Genomic DNA, 17,986 nt, shown 5'->3' with positions numbered 1-17,986 from the left:
GTACAGGGTGTGTGTGTGGTATGTCTTGGTCAGTAATACACTGCACAGCTGCTGCTATTCCCCATTATGGAATCCCACAGGACATGCAGTAATTCTGCATGGACAGTTGCTGCAGCTTTACAAGCCAGTATTAACTCCATGTCAAAGCAGCAGATTTTAGGTGTGGGTTCACTTCTAATGAGGCCCTTCCTTTAAGGAAATACATAAATGGAGGTTGTTCCCCCAATTAACCCCTAAAATCTCCCTTCTTTTGACTTCAGCCCCTCTTCTGACTCCAGTCCTCTTGCTCGACTGCAGCCCCCCACTTCACCCAATGGCGAGCTCTCTGCAGATGGGCAATGGTTGACCCAGCCCTGGGGCGCAGCCCCATCCCATGCAAGGCTGGTGCTACTCGACTTCAGCCCCCCACCCCCTGCCCCACTTCACCCAATGTTAAGGTTTCTGCTTAACCTTCACTCTCTGATCATTGCAATGCACGTAACCTGGCATGTGCCCAGCATGTGACCTCACACATGACCTCACGTGTGCCATGTGTGGATATCCCGAGCTTCTCTGTGGGTGCTCCTGCTGAGGGTGCAATATCCAGGACCATACGTCTCCCACTGTAGGAGGGTCTGCTGAGGAGAACCAGGTGTGTTTGTGGCAGGTCAAGGATCTCGGATCTGGTTACATATGTGTCGTGGGTGGTGTCACCATTTATATTTAATGGGGGAAAGGGTATGAGGATTGATGACCTTAGGACCCCTATGAACAGAGTGTCTTCCAAGATGGATGAGCTATGGATTGTAAACCAGTCTATGGGGAGCAGCTGGAAGACTGAGGGAGCATTCTCTATAGACTGTCCATTAGCCTATGAGAGCATCCAGGAGTCTGAGGGAGCATTCTCTATAGACTGTCCATTGGCCTATGGGAGCAGCTAGAAGACTGAGGGAGCATTCTCTATAGACTGTACATTAGCCTATGGGAGCAGCTAGAAGACTGAGGGAGCATTCTCTATAGACTCTACATTAGCCTATGGGGAGCAGCTAGAAGACTGAGGGAGCATTCTCTATAGACTGTACATTAGCCTATGGAGAGGAGCTAGGAGTCTAAGGGAGCATTCTCTATAGACTGTACATTAGCCTATGGGAGCAGCTAGAAGACTGAGGGAGCATTCCCTATAGACTCTACATTAGCCTAGGGGAGCAGCAAGGAGTCTGAGGGAGTATTCTCTTTAGGCTGTACATTAGCCTATGGGGAGCAGCTAGAAGACTGAGGGAGCATTCTCTATAGACTGTACATTAGCCTATGGAGAGGAGCTAGGAGTCTAAGGGAGCATTCTCTATAGAATGTACATTAGCCTATGGGAGCAGCTAGAAGACTGAGGGAGCAGTCCCTATAGACTCTACATTAGCCTAGGGGAGCAGCAAGGAGTCTGAGGGAGTATTCTCTATAGGCTGTACATTAGCCTATGGGAGCAGCCAGGAGTCTGAGGGAGCATTCTTTATAGACTGCATTAGCCTATGGGAGCAGCTAGGAGTCTGAGGGAGCATTCTTTATAGACCAGTGGTCTTCAAACTTTTTTGGCCTGGGCCCCCCCTGAGCAAAATTTGGGCAGGCCGGGCCCCCCCAAAAATGCCAAATGGGCAGTATGTACAAATGGCTATGAACTATTGCACGCCGTCACTGCACCCTACTCCCAGTATAGTTCCTGTGCTCCCCCACCTGCTTCCATCACAGTCGCTGGTCTCCCTCATCCCACTCCTACCCAGTTCCTGGGCTCTCCCCACCCCACCCCAGACCCTGGGCTCTCCCCACCCTGCTCCCACCACTATCCCAGTGCTCCTGCCCTTCCTGCTCCCACCACAGTCCCTGGGCTCCCCCCACCCCGTTCCCAACACAGTCTGAGGGCCAGTGGGAGCTGGTAAATTTTTTAAGTGGAGGATCATAAATATTCCCCACGAAAATGCCATAGCGACCGAGCGTAGCGAGGGAGCCCGAACCAATCAAGGGGGGTTCGGGGGGTTTCCCTACCGTGAATTATTTTTAAATAATGGGTTAAAATGTTGCACTTTAGAGCATACTTTAAAAAAAAGCCAAACAGTTTGCAATTGGCGATGGGGGGCCAAGGGGGGAAAGCATGATATTTTTGACTGGACATCTATGATAGATATCCAGTAAACAATATCCCTTTCCTATCCCCTGGGCTCCACAGCACCTCAGAAGGAGAGCTGATTTTGCCAGCTGGGTAGGGGATTGTGCAAAAAAGGCATTTTTAAAATGCCTTTGTTGTACAACCCTCGTTCCCCCCCACTACCCCCCACTCGCCAAAATCAGCTCAACGGACCAAAACAAACGCACACACATACACGCACACACAAATACACGCACATTCACACAACAATCACTCTATCATTAATACAAGCACCCATCACCATACACTCAATCATAACACAAGCATGCACGCATCCATACAAATATTTAAATAAAAAATAAATGAACATAAACGTACCTTCTACAGGGGCCTGCACGTGGGTGCTGAAATGCCCTGCTCCAGTTTGCTCTGTCCGTATGTGTGAGGTGGCGCAGGAGCTCCTCCTCTCACATACAGACATGCTGTGCCCTAGCCAGTATTTCCAATGAGCTATGGAAGGCTTGCAAAGCAAAACGCCTCCAGCCTTGCATGGCTCAGTGAGCATGTATGGCTGGGGAACTGAACTGTCAAAGGAAAACAGTTCAGCCAGCCCAGGAGCACTCCCTCAGCTGTAAAAAGCAGCCGAGGGAGTGCTCAGTGTTTCACTGGGCTGGCTCCTCGGCTCCTCCAAAATGGGTGGGGGGGCCACTGGGTGGACGCCCCTTCGCCCATTATGGATGAGCCGCCAGGTTCGTACTGGCCTATAGGGCAATAGGGCAATGCCCGTACCAAAAATGCAAAATGCTAGTGTAAGCCAGTCAAAACGGCGCTTTTTTTGGCCAATGTGGGCCAGCTTGATGAGTTACTTCTCTATGCAGCTGGTAGTTTTGACCATTGTTGCTGAATGAAAATTCTTTAAATATCACAATTTGCTTAACAAAAAACACCCCCTTGGGTACTATTCAAACAGTCTGTGACTAAAGGAATGAATATCCATTTGCAACTGCGGGCTGCTTTTTCATTGGTGCCTGAGACAGTTTTATTGTCCAGTCCGACCATGTGAGCCGCCCCTGCCCATTTCCTCCAATCTAAAAAAAAATATATATATTTTTTTTAGTTGTTTTTTTTACATTTCATGCTGGGCTCTTGCCACCCCCTCCCCCCGCCACCCCTCTGGGATGGGGCCGCGCCCCACAGTTTGAAGACCTCTGTTATAGACTATACATTAACCTGTGGGAGAAGCAAGCTAGGAGTCTGAGGGAGAATTCTTTATAGTCTGTCCATTAGCCTATGGGAGCAGTTGGGAGCCTGAGGGAGCATTCTTTATAGACTGTCCATTAGCCTATGGGAGCAGCAGGCAGTCTGAGGGAGCATACATTGTAGACTGTAAGTGTGCTTAAGAGAAAATACAGGGGGCTTTCTTCATAGACTATATACAGGTGTAGGGAAAGAGCGAGGCTGTCCTGGGACCCTTCTGTCTTGTTGTCTGTGTAGATTATTTATTTACAGGAAATCTTTTGACTAACAAACTGGTTTTATTCTTGTAGGATAAACTTTACAGCCACATGGAGCATCTGAAACAAGAGCTGAAGGGCCTGCAGGAGTGGGTAGAGGAAGAAAGCAGGAAAGCATCCGAGCTTGAGGTGAGAGCAATGGCTTCATATATGTGTAGAGCGGCTCAGGGCAGAGAGGCTCAAGGGAGCCTTCGAGAGTCCATGGAGCAGTGCTGGGTGGGTGAGATTGCGAGACATCCCCTGAGAGTACAGGGAGCAGTGTTGAATGGGTGAGATAGGAGACATCCCCTGAGAGTATTGAATTGAATTGATTGTTTATTTATATAGCGCCTATACACAATGTGTTTCAAAGCGCTTCAAGGCAGGGAGGGAACAAGGGAGAATACAGTGACATTCTTATAAGACCTTGATACATTAAGAATGTGAAATTAACTATCATACTCGGCCTGGCGACATTTCAGATAGTGCAAGAGCTTTTGACAGTGATAAGGGGGCTGGGGGGGTGGGAAGGAGAATGAGACAGACAAGCGGCTACCTTACTAAGCCTGATGACAATTTTGGTAGTGCCAGAATTTAACAAGAGGTGGGGGGAGGGGAAACAGGGAGAAGGTGAACAAAACAAGCAACTATCCTACTTAGCCTGACGACAATTCAGATAGGCTGGAGGGGGAGAGGGAGGAAAAAACAAGTGAGGGGGGAGGAGACAAACAAGCTGCTATCATACAGTTCGACGACATTTCTGATAGTAAGTGCTAAGGATACAGTGAAGGGAGGGGGGAGAGGAGAAATGAGGGGACAGCAAGAAGAGGGATTTAATTAAGCAGACATCTAAGCAAACGGGGGGGCGAGATACAACAGGCAAGCATACAGGCAACGAAGGGGGAGTTAGAGAAAAAGGATAGAAAGAGAGGTAAGGATAGGCAAAAAAGAGGATTGCAACTAAGCCAACTGAATGAAAACACTGCCAGATTTGAATTATGCTAAATGCATGAAAACACAGCCAAATCTGAATTAAGCTAAATGCATGAAAACACAGCTACATTTGAATTAAGCTAAATGCATGAAAACACAGCCAAATCTGAATTTAGCTAAATGCATGAAAACACAGCCAAATCTGAATTAAGCTAAATACATGAAAACACAGCAAAATTTGGAAAGCACCCAGATACAGAAGTTAGAAGTGGGTGTGAACATGCAGTGTAATCAGAGGTGCAAACATGGGGGACAAGCAGAGAGGGGGACTGAGGCACAAGGGGGTAGAAACGTGCCAAGAGTAGGGAATGTACCAATAGTTATGGAGGAAGTGTTATGGAAGTCCAGATTTCAAGGTAGAGTGAGGTTGTGGCGTCAAGGAAGTTTGAATGCAGGGGTGACAAGAAAATACATCAAGTAGCATTCTGGTAGTGGACATGAAGGAGACAGGGGCCTTAGATGCAGGCCTTTAAGGAAGGGCCGGCTCCGCACTGCTGGTGCACCCAATGGTTGAAGAAGAAAACGAAGTAGCCAATGGGGCGGGCTCGCTGAAGGAAGTCAATGCAGCAGGATTCAATGCAGTAAGCGAGCCGCCATCTTGGATGTGGCCGAGTGCCACAGGGCCATATGGGATGAAACAGAGGTGCCCTTGAATTGTCAGGCACCAGGTTAAAAAAACAAGTGCTAAACGGTCAAACGGCATTCCGTGACCATAGTGAACAAAGCACTTCAATTATGCAGAGCATTCCATCCACGGCAAACAATTCAGAAACAGTAGCGCTCGCACACAGAATGAAATTATTGGCATGATATTGGGGCCAATGCTGGAGATGTCAGCCCCAGTGGCTTACCTTTGGGAGAAACACAGATTCAGCTGAAGTAGGGACCGCAAATGTGCAGAGCGCGCAGAACAGCTGATTCAAGGAGAGGAAGCAGAAGAGAGCAGAGCCGGAGGGGAGAGATACGAGACATCCCCTGAGAGTACGGGGAGCAGGGCTGGAGGGCAGAGATATGAGACAACCCCTGAGAGTACGGGGAGCAGAGCTGGAGGGGAGGGATACGAGACATCCCCAGAGAGTACGGGGAGCAGAGCTGGAGGGGAGAGATACAAGACATCCACTGAGAAGTGCTGGAGGCGGGAGAGATTAGACATCCACAGCCAGGTGGATGAGCTGGAAAGCCGACATGGGGCATCCTATGAAAGTAGCAAAAAGCATAAATGGGGGTCAGAGATATAAGGGGTCACCCGAAAGTTACAGATAATGGAACAATAGCATAGAGACCTGCTGTGGATGCCATTCCATAGTAAGAGAGGTGGAGAGCCACGCAGGCAAGCTCACACGAGGCCGGGACTGGAAGTGAGACAAGAAGATACAGGCTGGATGACCTCAAGAGCACCAGATCATACCCCTGCAGTCAACCAGCATCTGACGGACACAGACAGTGGCGCTCCAGGCGACATGTTCGATACATCAAAGTACGATCCGCGCCAAGCAGTGACTCTCTATCGTCCAAAGACGATCAGAGGAAAAAGGGCTACATATGGACACTGAACAATGATGTGGCTAAGGAGCATAGCCCAACACTGATCATGCACATTAATGACATCCCTGCTGAGTTCCTCATCGACGATGGTAAACATCCTAAGTGTGGAGGCATACAACAGGCTCCCACAGCCCCAAAGCTAACCGTCGACCATAGACATCTACCTGTATGGGTCCACAACACCCCTGCCATGCAGAGGAGTAATTTCAGCAGTCTGCTCATGCAAAGCACATGCAGCACGCCTCCAGCTTCATGTGCTCAAGACAGAGACCAACAGTGGGTGTATCCTCAGCTTCAAGACCACAGTAGACATGGGGCTGGTACACGTCCCCTACCAGTTGAAAACACCTGTCTGGGGTGGCTGTTGGTTTGGTACTCTTGTTCAAAGGAGGATTGCCTAGCATTTCAGTGCTGGACTGCTCAAGTGGGCGGGACAAAGACTGATATGCAAATGGTATTCCTCCTTTGTGAAAGGTACAGTGAGGTAAAACATGTCGCTGCGGACTGAGTGGGTTAATTCCCACAGAACAGGTTATCATTCCGTGTTCTTTCATGCAGAGGGGCGCCCTGACCTCTTTTTAAAGTTAAAAGGAACTTGGGGTTGGTCACCCTAAGTTACCTACAGTTATCCAGACGTGAACCCCTTGCTTACTGTCCTCAGAGAGGCACAGCTCCACCTCACTGATGAGCCCGGACTAAGCAGAAACACGTGTCTGGGGTTGCTGTTGGTTTGGTACTCTTGTTCAAAGGAGGATTGCCTAGCATTTCAGTGCTGGACTGCTCAAGAGTGAAGGACAAAGACTGATATGCAAATGGTAGTCCTCCTTTGTGAAAGGTACAGTGAGGTAAAACATGTGGCTGAAGATTCTGAGTGGGTACATTCCCACAGGACAGGTTATCATGCCGTGTTCTTTCTTGCAGAGGGGCGCCCTGACCTCTTTTTGGACATTGAAAGGACATTCACAAAACTGTTCAAAGGTCTCGGCAAAAGCTCAGAAACTGCAAAATACAACTTCATATAGATCCCGACGTCTAGCCGATAGCCCAACACTATCGGGGCATATCAGTCAACATACAGAAACAGGTGGAGGACGAACTCAAGAAACTATTGGACCAACACGCCATTGAACCCCCCATAGAGCCGGTCCCCAAAAAAGCAGCCAAAGGGTCCATCTGGCTATGTGTAGATATGAGAAGGGCAAATGAGGCGATAGAAAGAGAGAGACATCAGGTGCCTCGAATCACAGACATGGTTCACTTAATCCACAGAGCAAAGGTGTTCTCGAAACTAGAACTCACAAAGGGATATCACCAGCTAGAAATTGTCCCTGAGTCGGGATACATCACCACATTCTTGATACATATGGGCCTATTCTGATATAAACGACTCAGTGTCAGAATATCATCTGCACACAAAATCTTTCAGGACGAATTTCACAAGGTCATACGACATCCCTAACTGCTTAAATTACTTGGATGACGTCCTGGTCTTTGGAAGATCCACAGAGGACATGATGCCGTTCTGTACCGACTATGTTTAGCGCTTGAGGTGGCGGGGCTGACAATGATCAAAAACAAATGCTTGTTCCGCAAGGGCTCATTAAGATTTTTCTGACACCTCTTTTCTGAACGAGGCATGCGACCTGACCATGACAAAATAGCAGCGCTCAACACCGCCTCGAGACCGCAGAATGTGTCTGAGCTACGCTCGTTCCTCTGGCTTTCTAGCTATTGCTCAAGATACCTGCAGGACTACGCCACCATTAGTACGCCTCTCAGACACCTCATGAAATGTGACCAGGCGTTTCAAAGGACAAAGGAATGCCAGGAAGCCTTTGAGAACATCCGTAATAGCATTTTGAAGGCAGAGGAACATGGCTTATTTCCACACTGACAGAACCACAGAGGTGGTCGTGGACACCAGCCCAGTCGGCCTGTGTGCCATTCTGACACAACAGGACCAGGATAATCCACACAACTCGTACATAGTGACATATGCCAGCCGGAGCCTCATGCACACAAAGTAGGCATACTTGCAGGCTCGAGAAAGGGAGCCTGGCCCTTGTGTGGGCCTGTGAGTATTTTCATTTGTTTCTCTACAGAAAAGTGTTCAGTCATCACAGACCACCACGCCCTCCTTCGGGTGATTGAGTCCACATCTGCCACCTGTGTCATACCTGTGCTGGATCAGATGCTCTCGACATATGATGGAATCCCCAAAGTCATCAAATCAACAATGGTCCTTCATTTACTAGTCAGGATTTTGCAAATTTTGCAAGGTATATGGGTTTTCAACATAGGAGGATCACACCATTATGGCCACAAGCCAACTGAATTGCAGTACGATTCATGGCAAACATCAAACGATCTCTGCAGGTGGCCAACGTCAACAATAGCCCATTCGAACAAACCCTATACCAGCTGCTCAGAGAGTACCGACACACCGCGCCCAGCACCACAGGAGTGTGTCCTGCTGACCTCATGTTTGGGAAAGCAGTATGTACCCGACTGCCAGAAGGCCCGATTACTCTCCCCAAGAGCTCACTATAACCGGCCCGGGCCCGTTATCGGGAGGAGAAACAGAAAATTAAGGACAGGGCTGATGCCAGGCGGGGAGCCAAGGTAAACAACATAGTGGTGGGAGCCCAGGTGGTAGTGCGACAACCTAGAGGTTGGAAGGAAGATCCCGCTTTTGCCTCTGAATGGCTGGCCATAACACATAAGAGAGGAACAATGCTGATGACACAAGGAGGGTCTCGCAAGACAATCACATGAAACACCTCGCATTTCAGGAAATGCCCAGGTGAAGACACGCACACGTGGTACCCCACCCAAGCTGACCAGAATAGCTCAGACTCAGGTGACTAGGCTGCCAGACACGGTGATGATCCTGAGGCAGCAGCGCCAGGACAAGAGAGACGCCCTCAGCGATTTTGCATAAAACCCCATCGACTGATTGAAGAGATGGGGTAAAATGTTTATCTATGGTGTTTAAAAAGGGGGAGATGTAATGTTGTGCAGCGTAGCACAGCCCATTGCTGTTGTTGGGTTAGGGGAGGAGCCACGATGGGCCAAGCGGGGAAGGAAGTGACGCAGGGCTAGGGAGGGATTCCGGGGTGAAAGGGGAGTTCAGTATTAAGTTAAATAAAGACGTGTCTACACGCTGCACCGGTGTCCGGCATTATCATTGGTAACGGAGTGGTCCTCCGTTGCTGTGCAGAGGTTGACCCTCACATTATCCTGTATATAATGCTTAACAAGTCTGTGTAACATCAATTCACACTTTTTTCCACTTGATGGCAACAAAGCAACACCACACCACCAGCAAGGCACACCCAGATGAAGCAGGATGTTTCGGCGCGGCCGTTAGGGCGCAGCCGTTAGGGCACAGCCAACAGGCACAGGGACTGTTAGGCACCGGCATGTTTTGGCGCAGTGACTTTCGTATCAATGTGGCGGTGCCCTGGCATGCAGGCTGCTGAGCAGAACAGCCGCACCAAAATGTCCTGCTTCGCGAGAGATCTGCAAGTGACCTGCTGCACGCCTCGTCCCTATACGGGAGGGAGTGACAGTCAGGCGAAAACCTCTCCGGGAAAACTCACCCTAGGTTCTGAAATGCACGTCATCACTGCCAACTGGATGGCATGACCTAGGCGCTTTCAGCTCAATTGCTCTTTCCAGCTTTTCATTTTCATGCAAAGGCAGGGTTTGAAATTGAGGGGAGCTGGAAGCTATTTAGATCCTGCTTCTAGCATAGTAAGGCCTGGTTAGCTTGAAACCAACAGCTACCAGGAGCTACATTTGGGCAAACTGGTACCTTCCAAACATGTAAATCTGACATTTACTTTGAGTATTTGAGAATGTTAATAAAGAAGAATTAGAACACATCTAATACACATTCAAACACAATGGTTCATACAAAATGCACAAACATTTTAAGAAGCATCTCTGGTAGCTCCTGGTTCACCTGCGGTGCTCCTGCCTACAAGGTGATGCCTGACACCCAGGAGCTGGTTTTAGTTCCTTCTCATCGAATCTCAGTTTCAAACCCTGCAAAGGTGCAAAGATGAAGTGCATTTTGGCTAAGGGCCTAGCTCCATGCCAATATATAAAAAATATGTTCGATATTTAAAGTACATACATGTGAGATATTACTGCTCTCGAGGGATGGCATTATTGCCCAATACGTGGACAACTTGTCCTCGTGGGGGCAATATATATATTTATGAACCCCACAGTTCGTATTCAGTTTGTTATCCTGTGCCGGTTTGTTAGGCCAGCACCAAATTTGTTTTTGCGCCAATCTGGCTGCTGCGAAAGGGGCTCTGCGCCCTAAGTGTTGCGCCAAAAGGCTCATGCCAAAACATGGCGTACTGCACCCAGAGAAGCCATTTGAGGCTGCACTTTCACCTGTCAGAGCATCCACCTCTTATTTCCCTGCAATGTGACAGCATATATGGCGGTGGCCTCCGATGTGGGTAAACGTAGCGGACCACTCACCACAGAGTTCTTCATCAGCGCTCTGACAGTGAAGGCCTGGGTTTGCTTGGTGCTGCTGCCCGCGCCCTCTTTCCTGCAACTGGCCTTCTCAAGGGCTGCTTTCACCTGCGACTGTTTCTGCTGCTGTTCTGCGACTATCGCTCTCGGGACAACAGCCTGTAGTGGGGTAGAGGGGCTTGCGTGACAAAGGTGTCGGGCTCCAAAAGATACTCACTCCCATTCTCGGGGACGTGCATTCTGGATCCCCACAACCATTTAGACTCGTGGCTGCAGTCTTCCTCCCTAAGATTGGTGACGCATTGTTTTCCATTTTTGGACTCCGCCCAATAATAGGGTTTTCTACCTGCTAAAAGAACGGGACAGGCCACTACTGAATAAGACACAATACATATATGTTTGTGTAATTGAAAATCACATCATCGTCCTGATGAAGGCTGCTTATCTAATACACCACCGTTAGTGACGAGACGGCCGAAAAACACTGTGTCGACCTTTCTATACAGCAACCACCAGCACTGCTCTAAATTGGTAGGCCCTATACAACTAAGGAAATGAACTGGAAAAAGACACTGTAATTCAACAGTGTCCAGATTTTGTGTCTAAGAAAGATGTTTTATTTTTACTGTATAAACTGTTATGTTGAAGACCTTTTTCTGTCTGGCCAAATGAATGTGTATAAAATAATTTTTTAGATATGTGTTCCCTGTAAAGAGAGATGTGTACAAGATTGGTAAGTACCGAAATAATAAAAGAGATATTTTTATGAAAAACTAAAATAGGATGCATGGTACTTGCTACAAATTAAGAAAGCATGACAGAAAAATTTGGAGCAATGTTTTCATCTTTCAAGAGAGCCAGTGAGAGATGGCGTTTCAAGCAACACATAAATTTGTGAAGCACATTCCAGTATGGAGCAGGAGAAATACAGAGAGAGAGAGACAGAGCCCAGAGAAAATATTGCTTCCTGCCCCCACCAAAAGAGTATAACTAAAAAGGACACACACTTGTCTGTGCCCGCTCACCACTAAGAGAGTAGAGCACACACCCCGTCATCGTGCTGCCTACTCTACACTAACAGTCCCACTGCCCTGCACCCCCTCTGCCAAAGGATACACGCCAAGCCACCTCAACCTCCAGGTCCACTCCCCGCCCCCTCTGCCCAAGGATACACACCAAGCTACCCCAACCTCCAGGCCCACTGCCCTGCCTCCATCTCAAAGCTCCCTCTGCCAAGGATACACACCAAGCTACCTCAGCCTCCAGGCCCACTGCCCTGCCGCCCGGCTCCAGCTCACACTGCCACAGGATACACGCCAAGCTACCTCAGCCTTCAGGGCAACTGCCCTGCACGCCAAAGCCCCAAGCTCCCCCAAGCTCGGGAGGATAGCTCAGAGGCAATGTGCTCGACTTGGAAGCAAGACGACACGGAGCAACACAGGTTCGATCCCCAGGTCCGGGCTTAGAAACCTCTGGGTATTAAGCCTGTTATAAATAACCCATCATATCTACCAAAAGATACATGCCAAGCTGCCTCCAGGCCCACTACCTGGCCTCTTCCCCCCACCTCCCTCTGCCAAAGGATGCACGCCAAGGTACCTCATCCTCCAGGCCCACTGCCCTTCAGGTGCAGAGGAGAAACCAACACTTGTATACTGCACTCAGAGTGCTGTTTGGTTGCATCACTTCAGAGACTGCGAGAAAGAAGACGTTTCTCTCCCTGAGCTTTTAATCATTGTATCGCTGTTTTATCAAAGGACTTTATTTTTTCTACTGGATGCTGTAAATCCTGCCTACAAGCACCTGGGATTGCATAAAAGGTGCGGGCCGCGCACACCCGCATGCGCACACTCGTAGAGTGCACTCGGAGTGCTGTTAGGCTGGGAGGTGCTTCTGCAGAGCTCCTACGAAGGCCTTACCGTACTGAAACAGAACACTCTTCTGACTTCAACCCTTGTATAGAGACAGGAGTAAGTGGCCAACTATTTTGTTAACCTAATATAACTTAATTAATAGGGAATAGGTCTTATGCCTATGTATTGAAGTGCACAAGGCTGGCAAAGTTGCTCCAAGCACCTCGCCTTGCAACTGATTCTACAATTAACTGTCCATTGATGCCTCTGCTGCCACCGCTAAGTGCCTTGCCGCCGATTATTCTACTGCGGCCATCCTCAGACATTCGCAACTTCCTTCAAATGGCAGCGCGTGGATCTTTGACAGGGGTTGTGCCAGCACAATCAAACCCAACAGTGGATTTCCATGAACCTTTGAATGCTGTGACAAGTGAGCGCTTAATCACGTTTACGGACAATCTGGATTCAGCCATTTTAGCAGGAGCGATAATGATGGAAGCCGCTGCTGGTCCATTCCCCCCAGAGACCATACAAACTTTAGACTTAGGGTAATTGGTAGCGAGGCTCTAGGAGCATTTTAGCCCAAAGAGATGCTGAACACATGTTGGCAGCTATTGCCAGCAAAAACAGTGCAGAGATTTGGTTTCTGTTAAACTTTATGAATAAAACACAACATGTGGCTTTACAAGTTAACCCCAACACCGACGAGACCTGGGTAGCCCATTTTATTGCACTATTCACCCTTGATTTTGGTAACGACAATGTTCAAGGAAAGGGTGACAAATCATGAGTGGATACTTTCCTTTGACTTGGATGACATCTTGGAGATTATAGCTAAAGCTATTAACTCACGAGCAACGGGTCCAGATGGACTATCAAACACAATGTTTAAGGCTTATCCACAAGAATGGGCCCATATCCTGGAAACTTTGTTTCTTAGAATCCTCAACATGTTTCAGTTCACAACTCATTGTTGCAGAACATTCATTGGGAGTATATATAATTTCCAACGCTATGTAAACACACAAATGGTTCAACAGAGCATTGTAATGGATAGGCTGATTTTTCTTTTTACAATTTTAACATTTCTGCTTCTATCCTCACATTCTGGGTTCACACATACACCCTTTTTGTAGAAATCTGCAGGTGACAAAAGTATTTTAAAAAAGGGAGAGAGTTATTATCTCAAATTACTGTTATTTACTTTCAATGTGGTATGTATCTCTGAGGAGATTATAATTACCTTTCCTGGTGAGATTACTATCTTAGTATCCTCTCCATCATTGTCCCATAATGGTAAATTCCCTGTGTACAAATGACAGGGGCTACCATTAATTTTGTAGCATTTAATGAATTTATGAAGAATATGTCATATGATCGAATGATGCTGATAACTCAAGAACAGCGCTCCTTATCTTAAAGTTTAAAATTTAAAAATACCTTAGTGTCACGTCTTTATCTTGGCTTTCATCCTTGCACAAAGATTATTTCTTAATTTTATAGATCTCAAGCATTAGAAATGCATTAGTTCTTTAATCTGAAAGTCATTCAACATATTTTTTATATCAAAAATGTTGTCAAAAATAACTATTCTTTTTCTTGTCGGATTTAATTTAGAAAGAGATCATGTCTAGAATTCCCAGCACTAGGGTAAGTAATTCTGGTACGACGTCCTTTCGTTGCGGGATGTTTTTTCGCGGATAAACCAGACAGAGAGAGGTTCTGGTATTTGTGCCCCTCTAACACCCATTCTGATCCATAATAGTGGAATGACTAGACCGGTACTCTCACCCAGTCCTTGCATGAACTTGACGGCCATTTCTAGAGGAACAATCTATGAACTCGAATGTTACTGTCAGTCTGCTGACCATTAGCTGATACATCATTGTCCATCTGGGGGTGGGGGGGTGCTGTTGCACAGAAAATGGAGTAGCAGCAGAGAAGTGCCGCCCGCCCCGCGATTGAGGGCCCAAAAGGTATTTGCACCAAAAACGGCAGTGCTAAACCTCGGAACAAAATCGATGAGGAGGTGAATCCTTGTGGCACACGTGGGTGAAGTCTGGAGGTCGGGGAGGACCTGTGGAGGAGTGAACGGAGTGAGCTCCGGAATGGCTGGGAGGAGGAGCTCAGGCTGAAAGTAGTGGACCGGTAGGTTGGGACGCAGAGAGAGGGGTACAGGGGCCTGGAACCAGGCTGGAGCTGGAATATCAACACAGTCCTCTGTGTGGAGGTGGGAGATAGAGTTCACCCACCCCCACAGCTACCCCTCCTGGAATCACAGAGTCCTGAATCCTGAAGCTTAGTTCCATTCACAGTGCTTTGAGGGAGTGAGACTCGGTGACAACAGAAAGTTTACCTGCAGAAGCAAACTGGACCTCACCCTCCCAGAGTCCGACTCCTGTCAGTGTCCGTGACTTCCTAACACATCTATTCCCACCTGGGAGCGGAACTATAGAACCAGAGACTGCAGTATCTCTGGAACACATCGACAACCACAGCCAGCTATGGATTACCACATACCGCTAGCTGACACAGTACACTAGCAGCCAGACACTAGCACCAATGAGGGGTCGGGTCTACTAATAACAACCACCCATACTTACAGTTAGGGGTGTAACGGTATAACGGTATACCGTTAAAGATACCGTGAACCACTTAATTGAACAATAATAACCGTCACATTGTTTATACCGTTATACCGTTCATACCGTTAAGTGTGCTTTTCAATCTGATTTGGAAAGGCTGCAGTAAGCAATTGCTGCACAGTCTTGGTTTTGCACTGTTGGATGTGCCGTCTGCCAAATAGTTTCAGTTGGAGCAGTTTTTAATGCCATTCCATAAACCACACGTGCCTTACACAAAATCAATATGTTAGCAATAGGAAGAATAGATACAGTGCCAAGAAGGAAAAGGGTTTACTTTGGGGTGGCGGCTTTGGGGTTTATATATTTATAATGGATAATGTTCTCTAAACATATGGCAATGGGGGATTTCCCTGGTTCTATCATTGAATTTACATATAATAAGTCACACTGCGAAATTCACTCATCTATGTGGGTATTCCCTGCTGCCATACCAAAGGGTAACATGTCAGTGATTACTGAACACCTTTTGGCCCGCAAGTAAACTAAAGGCTGTAACGCAAAAAGAAAGTGCGTGTGTGTGTATGTGCACAAGCGTATACTACCGTCAGCCTCCATTGATCTGTGGCATGCAGGTTATCAAGATGGCACCATGTTCATCTTCACCAGTAGTCAGTGGGGAAGCAAAAAGCCTAAATGACCACTTAAGAAAAGCTTTTCAGTTTGCTTTGCCAGTTGCAGCAGGCCTCCACCCCACCCCCTCCTCTCCACACGTGTGTTTGTGTTTGGTGGAAGCAAGGCATTTCAGTGGAAAGTATGTTGAAAAGCCCAATTCTGGCCCTGGGTGCCTGGTTTTGTTTGTGATGATAAATCTGTCAATTTATGACCTTTTAGAAAATATTTGTTAAGATCAGTTAACTTCACCTGCTATACCGCGATAACCATGATATACCGTCATTTGGCAAGAAGGTTATCGTACCATCATAAAACTAATACCGTGACACCCCTACTTACAGTGGGCTTGGGTACTGTAAGGAAGGCATGATATCAAACAGTGAAGACAGACACAAGTGATCACAGTTCAGGGGTGTTTATTGAACTTCAATGGGTTGGATGAACGCCTATTTAACCCTAAATGTAAGGATGGGAGCAGGCTACAACCATCAAAGTAAAAATAGCACAGTCCTAGTGGAGTCTTTTCAAAATCAAAAGGGCCTATGCTAATACACCTATTGCCAATCCCTTTTTTCTATATACAAATGGTGTGGGAAAATGATGTATGCAAAAGAAAGAGTATTCAAGAAAGAATATGTCAGGACAGCCGGTCAATTAACTTCCCTTCCCCGCGTTTTCAGCACGGGGCAAGGTGGCACACTCGAGCTTAGCACAGATTCTGGCTTCTCCAGCACGAGGATGCAGGTCAGGATATAAACCAGGGCCTTCTGCGACAAAGTCTCATTCCCAATAAAGTCTCTCATTCGTAAAATGGCTTGGATACAAAACACAACATCAAAGTTACTTTCTCTTCAGGAGTCTCACGCTTACAAAGTCTCGGGTGCACTGTTTACCCTAGGTCTCTCTCAGCCAGGCTCGGACCCCTTTGATACACAGATTCACAATAGGTCTCCCTCGATCGGGCTCAGACCTTGCACTCTTGCTTTCTTCTTATTTCACAGTTCGATAAATTCACAATAGGTCTCACTCAGCCGGGCTCAGACCTTGATGCATTTATTCATAATCAAAGACTTTCCACTGTGCAATGGATTTTACTTATATCCTTGCAGGACCACTTTGATTCATTCTTATTTGATTTCTATTCTTCGTTTTCACATTTACATATTACAGTTCCTTTTGCCGATTCTTTGTGGGATACATCAGTCAGGGACCTTTGTTTGAGCACACACGCGGTGCCACACCACTCTGCTATTTTTTATCTTAGTTCACGTTAAATGTTCAAACAATTCATCAGCCGTCTGGCCTTTACCCGCGTCTTTCATCAAACGCTTCAACGTTTGCTCTTTCGGGGAACAATGTTGCTGCTTGCAACCTTCGTTTCAACACAGACCGGTCTCGTACATTTTCCTTCAACTCACCGGCTGTGTTGATTTCTCTGTTTGCGGCTTTGATCTCGGAGCCAAGGACGATACCACAGCGGCTGCTGCTCCTCCCCGACTCAGTCATTCATGCAGGCGGGCCTCGGATATCTTAGACACACAATGCAGGATTCTTCGGTTTCCCTTGTTGGCCTTACACGTGCTGCTTTCAAGTTCCTAGGAGTATAACGATCACTCGTCAAAAAGATCAAGGGTATCTCCTTCCTTGTTCTCCTTTCTCGGTCTGCTGTCTCTCTCCATCGGCTCAGTTGCTGCCTGGGAAGAACCGCTCCTTTGTGTGCTTTGCCTCGCTCAAAGTGTGCTCTCGTACTCCGCCTTTTATCTTTGTGGGGAGGTTCAATTGAAGTCAGGTGTGTATTGTCAAAGGTAATTGCCTGACTCTGCCTGACCATGGTATTCGGACAGGTCAGGTACATTGCTCGGGTATTAGTCTGTTTTCTCCCAGAGTGGGCAGTTTGTGTAGCAGTGTTCGTGTAGGGAAGGGGAGGGAGTTAAAGTTCCCCAGTATCCTACCTGCTGGGAGGGGTTAAAGGTGTTAGCGGGCAAGGGATATCGCGTCTCGCCATCAGGCGTCCCACTCCCCAAGGACCCCTCACCCAGATGATCCTCCTGCAGTGGCCCACCCCCAGGTTCTGGATCCAAAAGGGATGGCCGTGACCGGGCCACCTCAGAGAGAGATCCCTGGGGACTATCGGGTGAGACACCCTCTGGTTTCTCACAGTACCCAGCGCCAACCGGCAAGGAACACAAGTAGCTACTACAACCCATCGTCAGGCGCTGGGAGCCGTGGGAAGCC

General features: G+C 47.7%; 1 protein-coding gene and 1 long non-coding RNA gene across 2 annotated transcripts in view; both read left to right on the top strand.

Moving 5' to 3' along the window:
• Positions 1-17,986, top strand: part of LOC138521888 (uncharacterized) — a 502,654-nt gene that overhangs the window by 330,295 nt on the left and 154,373 nt on the right. The gene's annotated exons all lie outside the window — the stretch shown is intronic.
• The window catches only part of LOC138522122 (E3 ubiquitin-protein ligase TRIM39-like), a 90,741-nt gene that overhangs the window by 1,963 nt on the left and 70,792 nt on the right, over positions 1-17,986 (top strand). The window contains exon 2 of the mRNA XM_069635379.1: positions 3,661-3,756. Coding sequence (XP_069491480.1) covers positions 3,661-3,756 — 96 coding nt within the window. The remainder of the gene's footprint in view (positions 1-3,660; positions 3,757-17,986) is intronic.

This window comes from Ambystoma mexicanum, chromosome 13, assembly GCF_040938575.1.
Source record: "Ambystoma mexicanum isolate Mex_15411 chromosome 13, UKY_AmexF1_1, whole genome shotgun sequence".
Taxonomy (NCBI): Eukaryota; Metazoa; Chordata; class Amphibia; order Caudata; family Ambystomatidae; genus Ambystoma; species Ambystoma mexicanum.
Note: the sequence above shows the minus strand (reverse complement) of the source record. Positions and strands in the feature narration are given on the sequence as shown.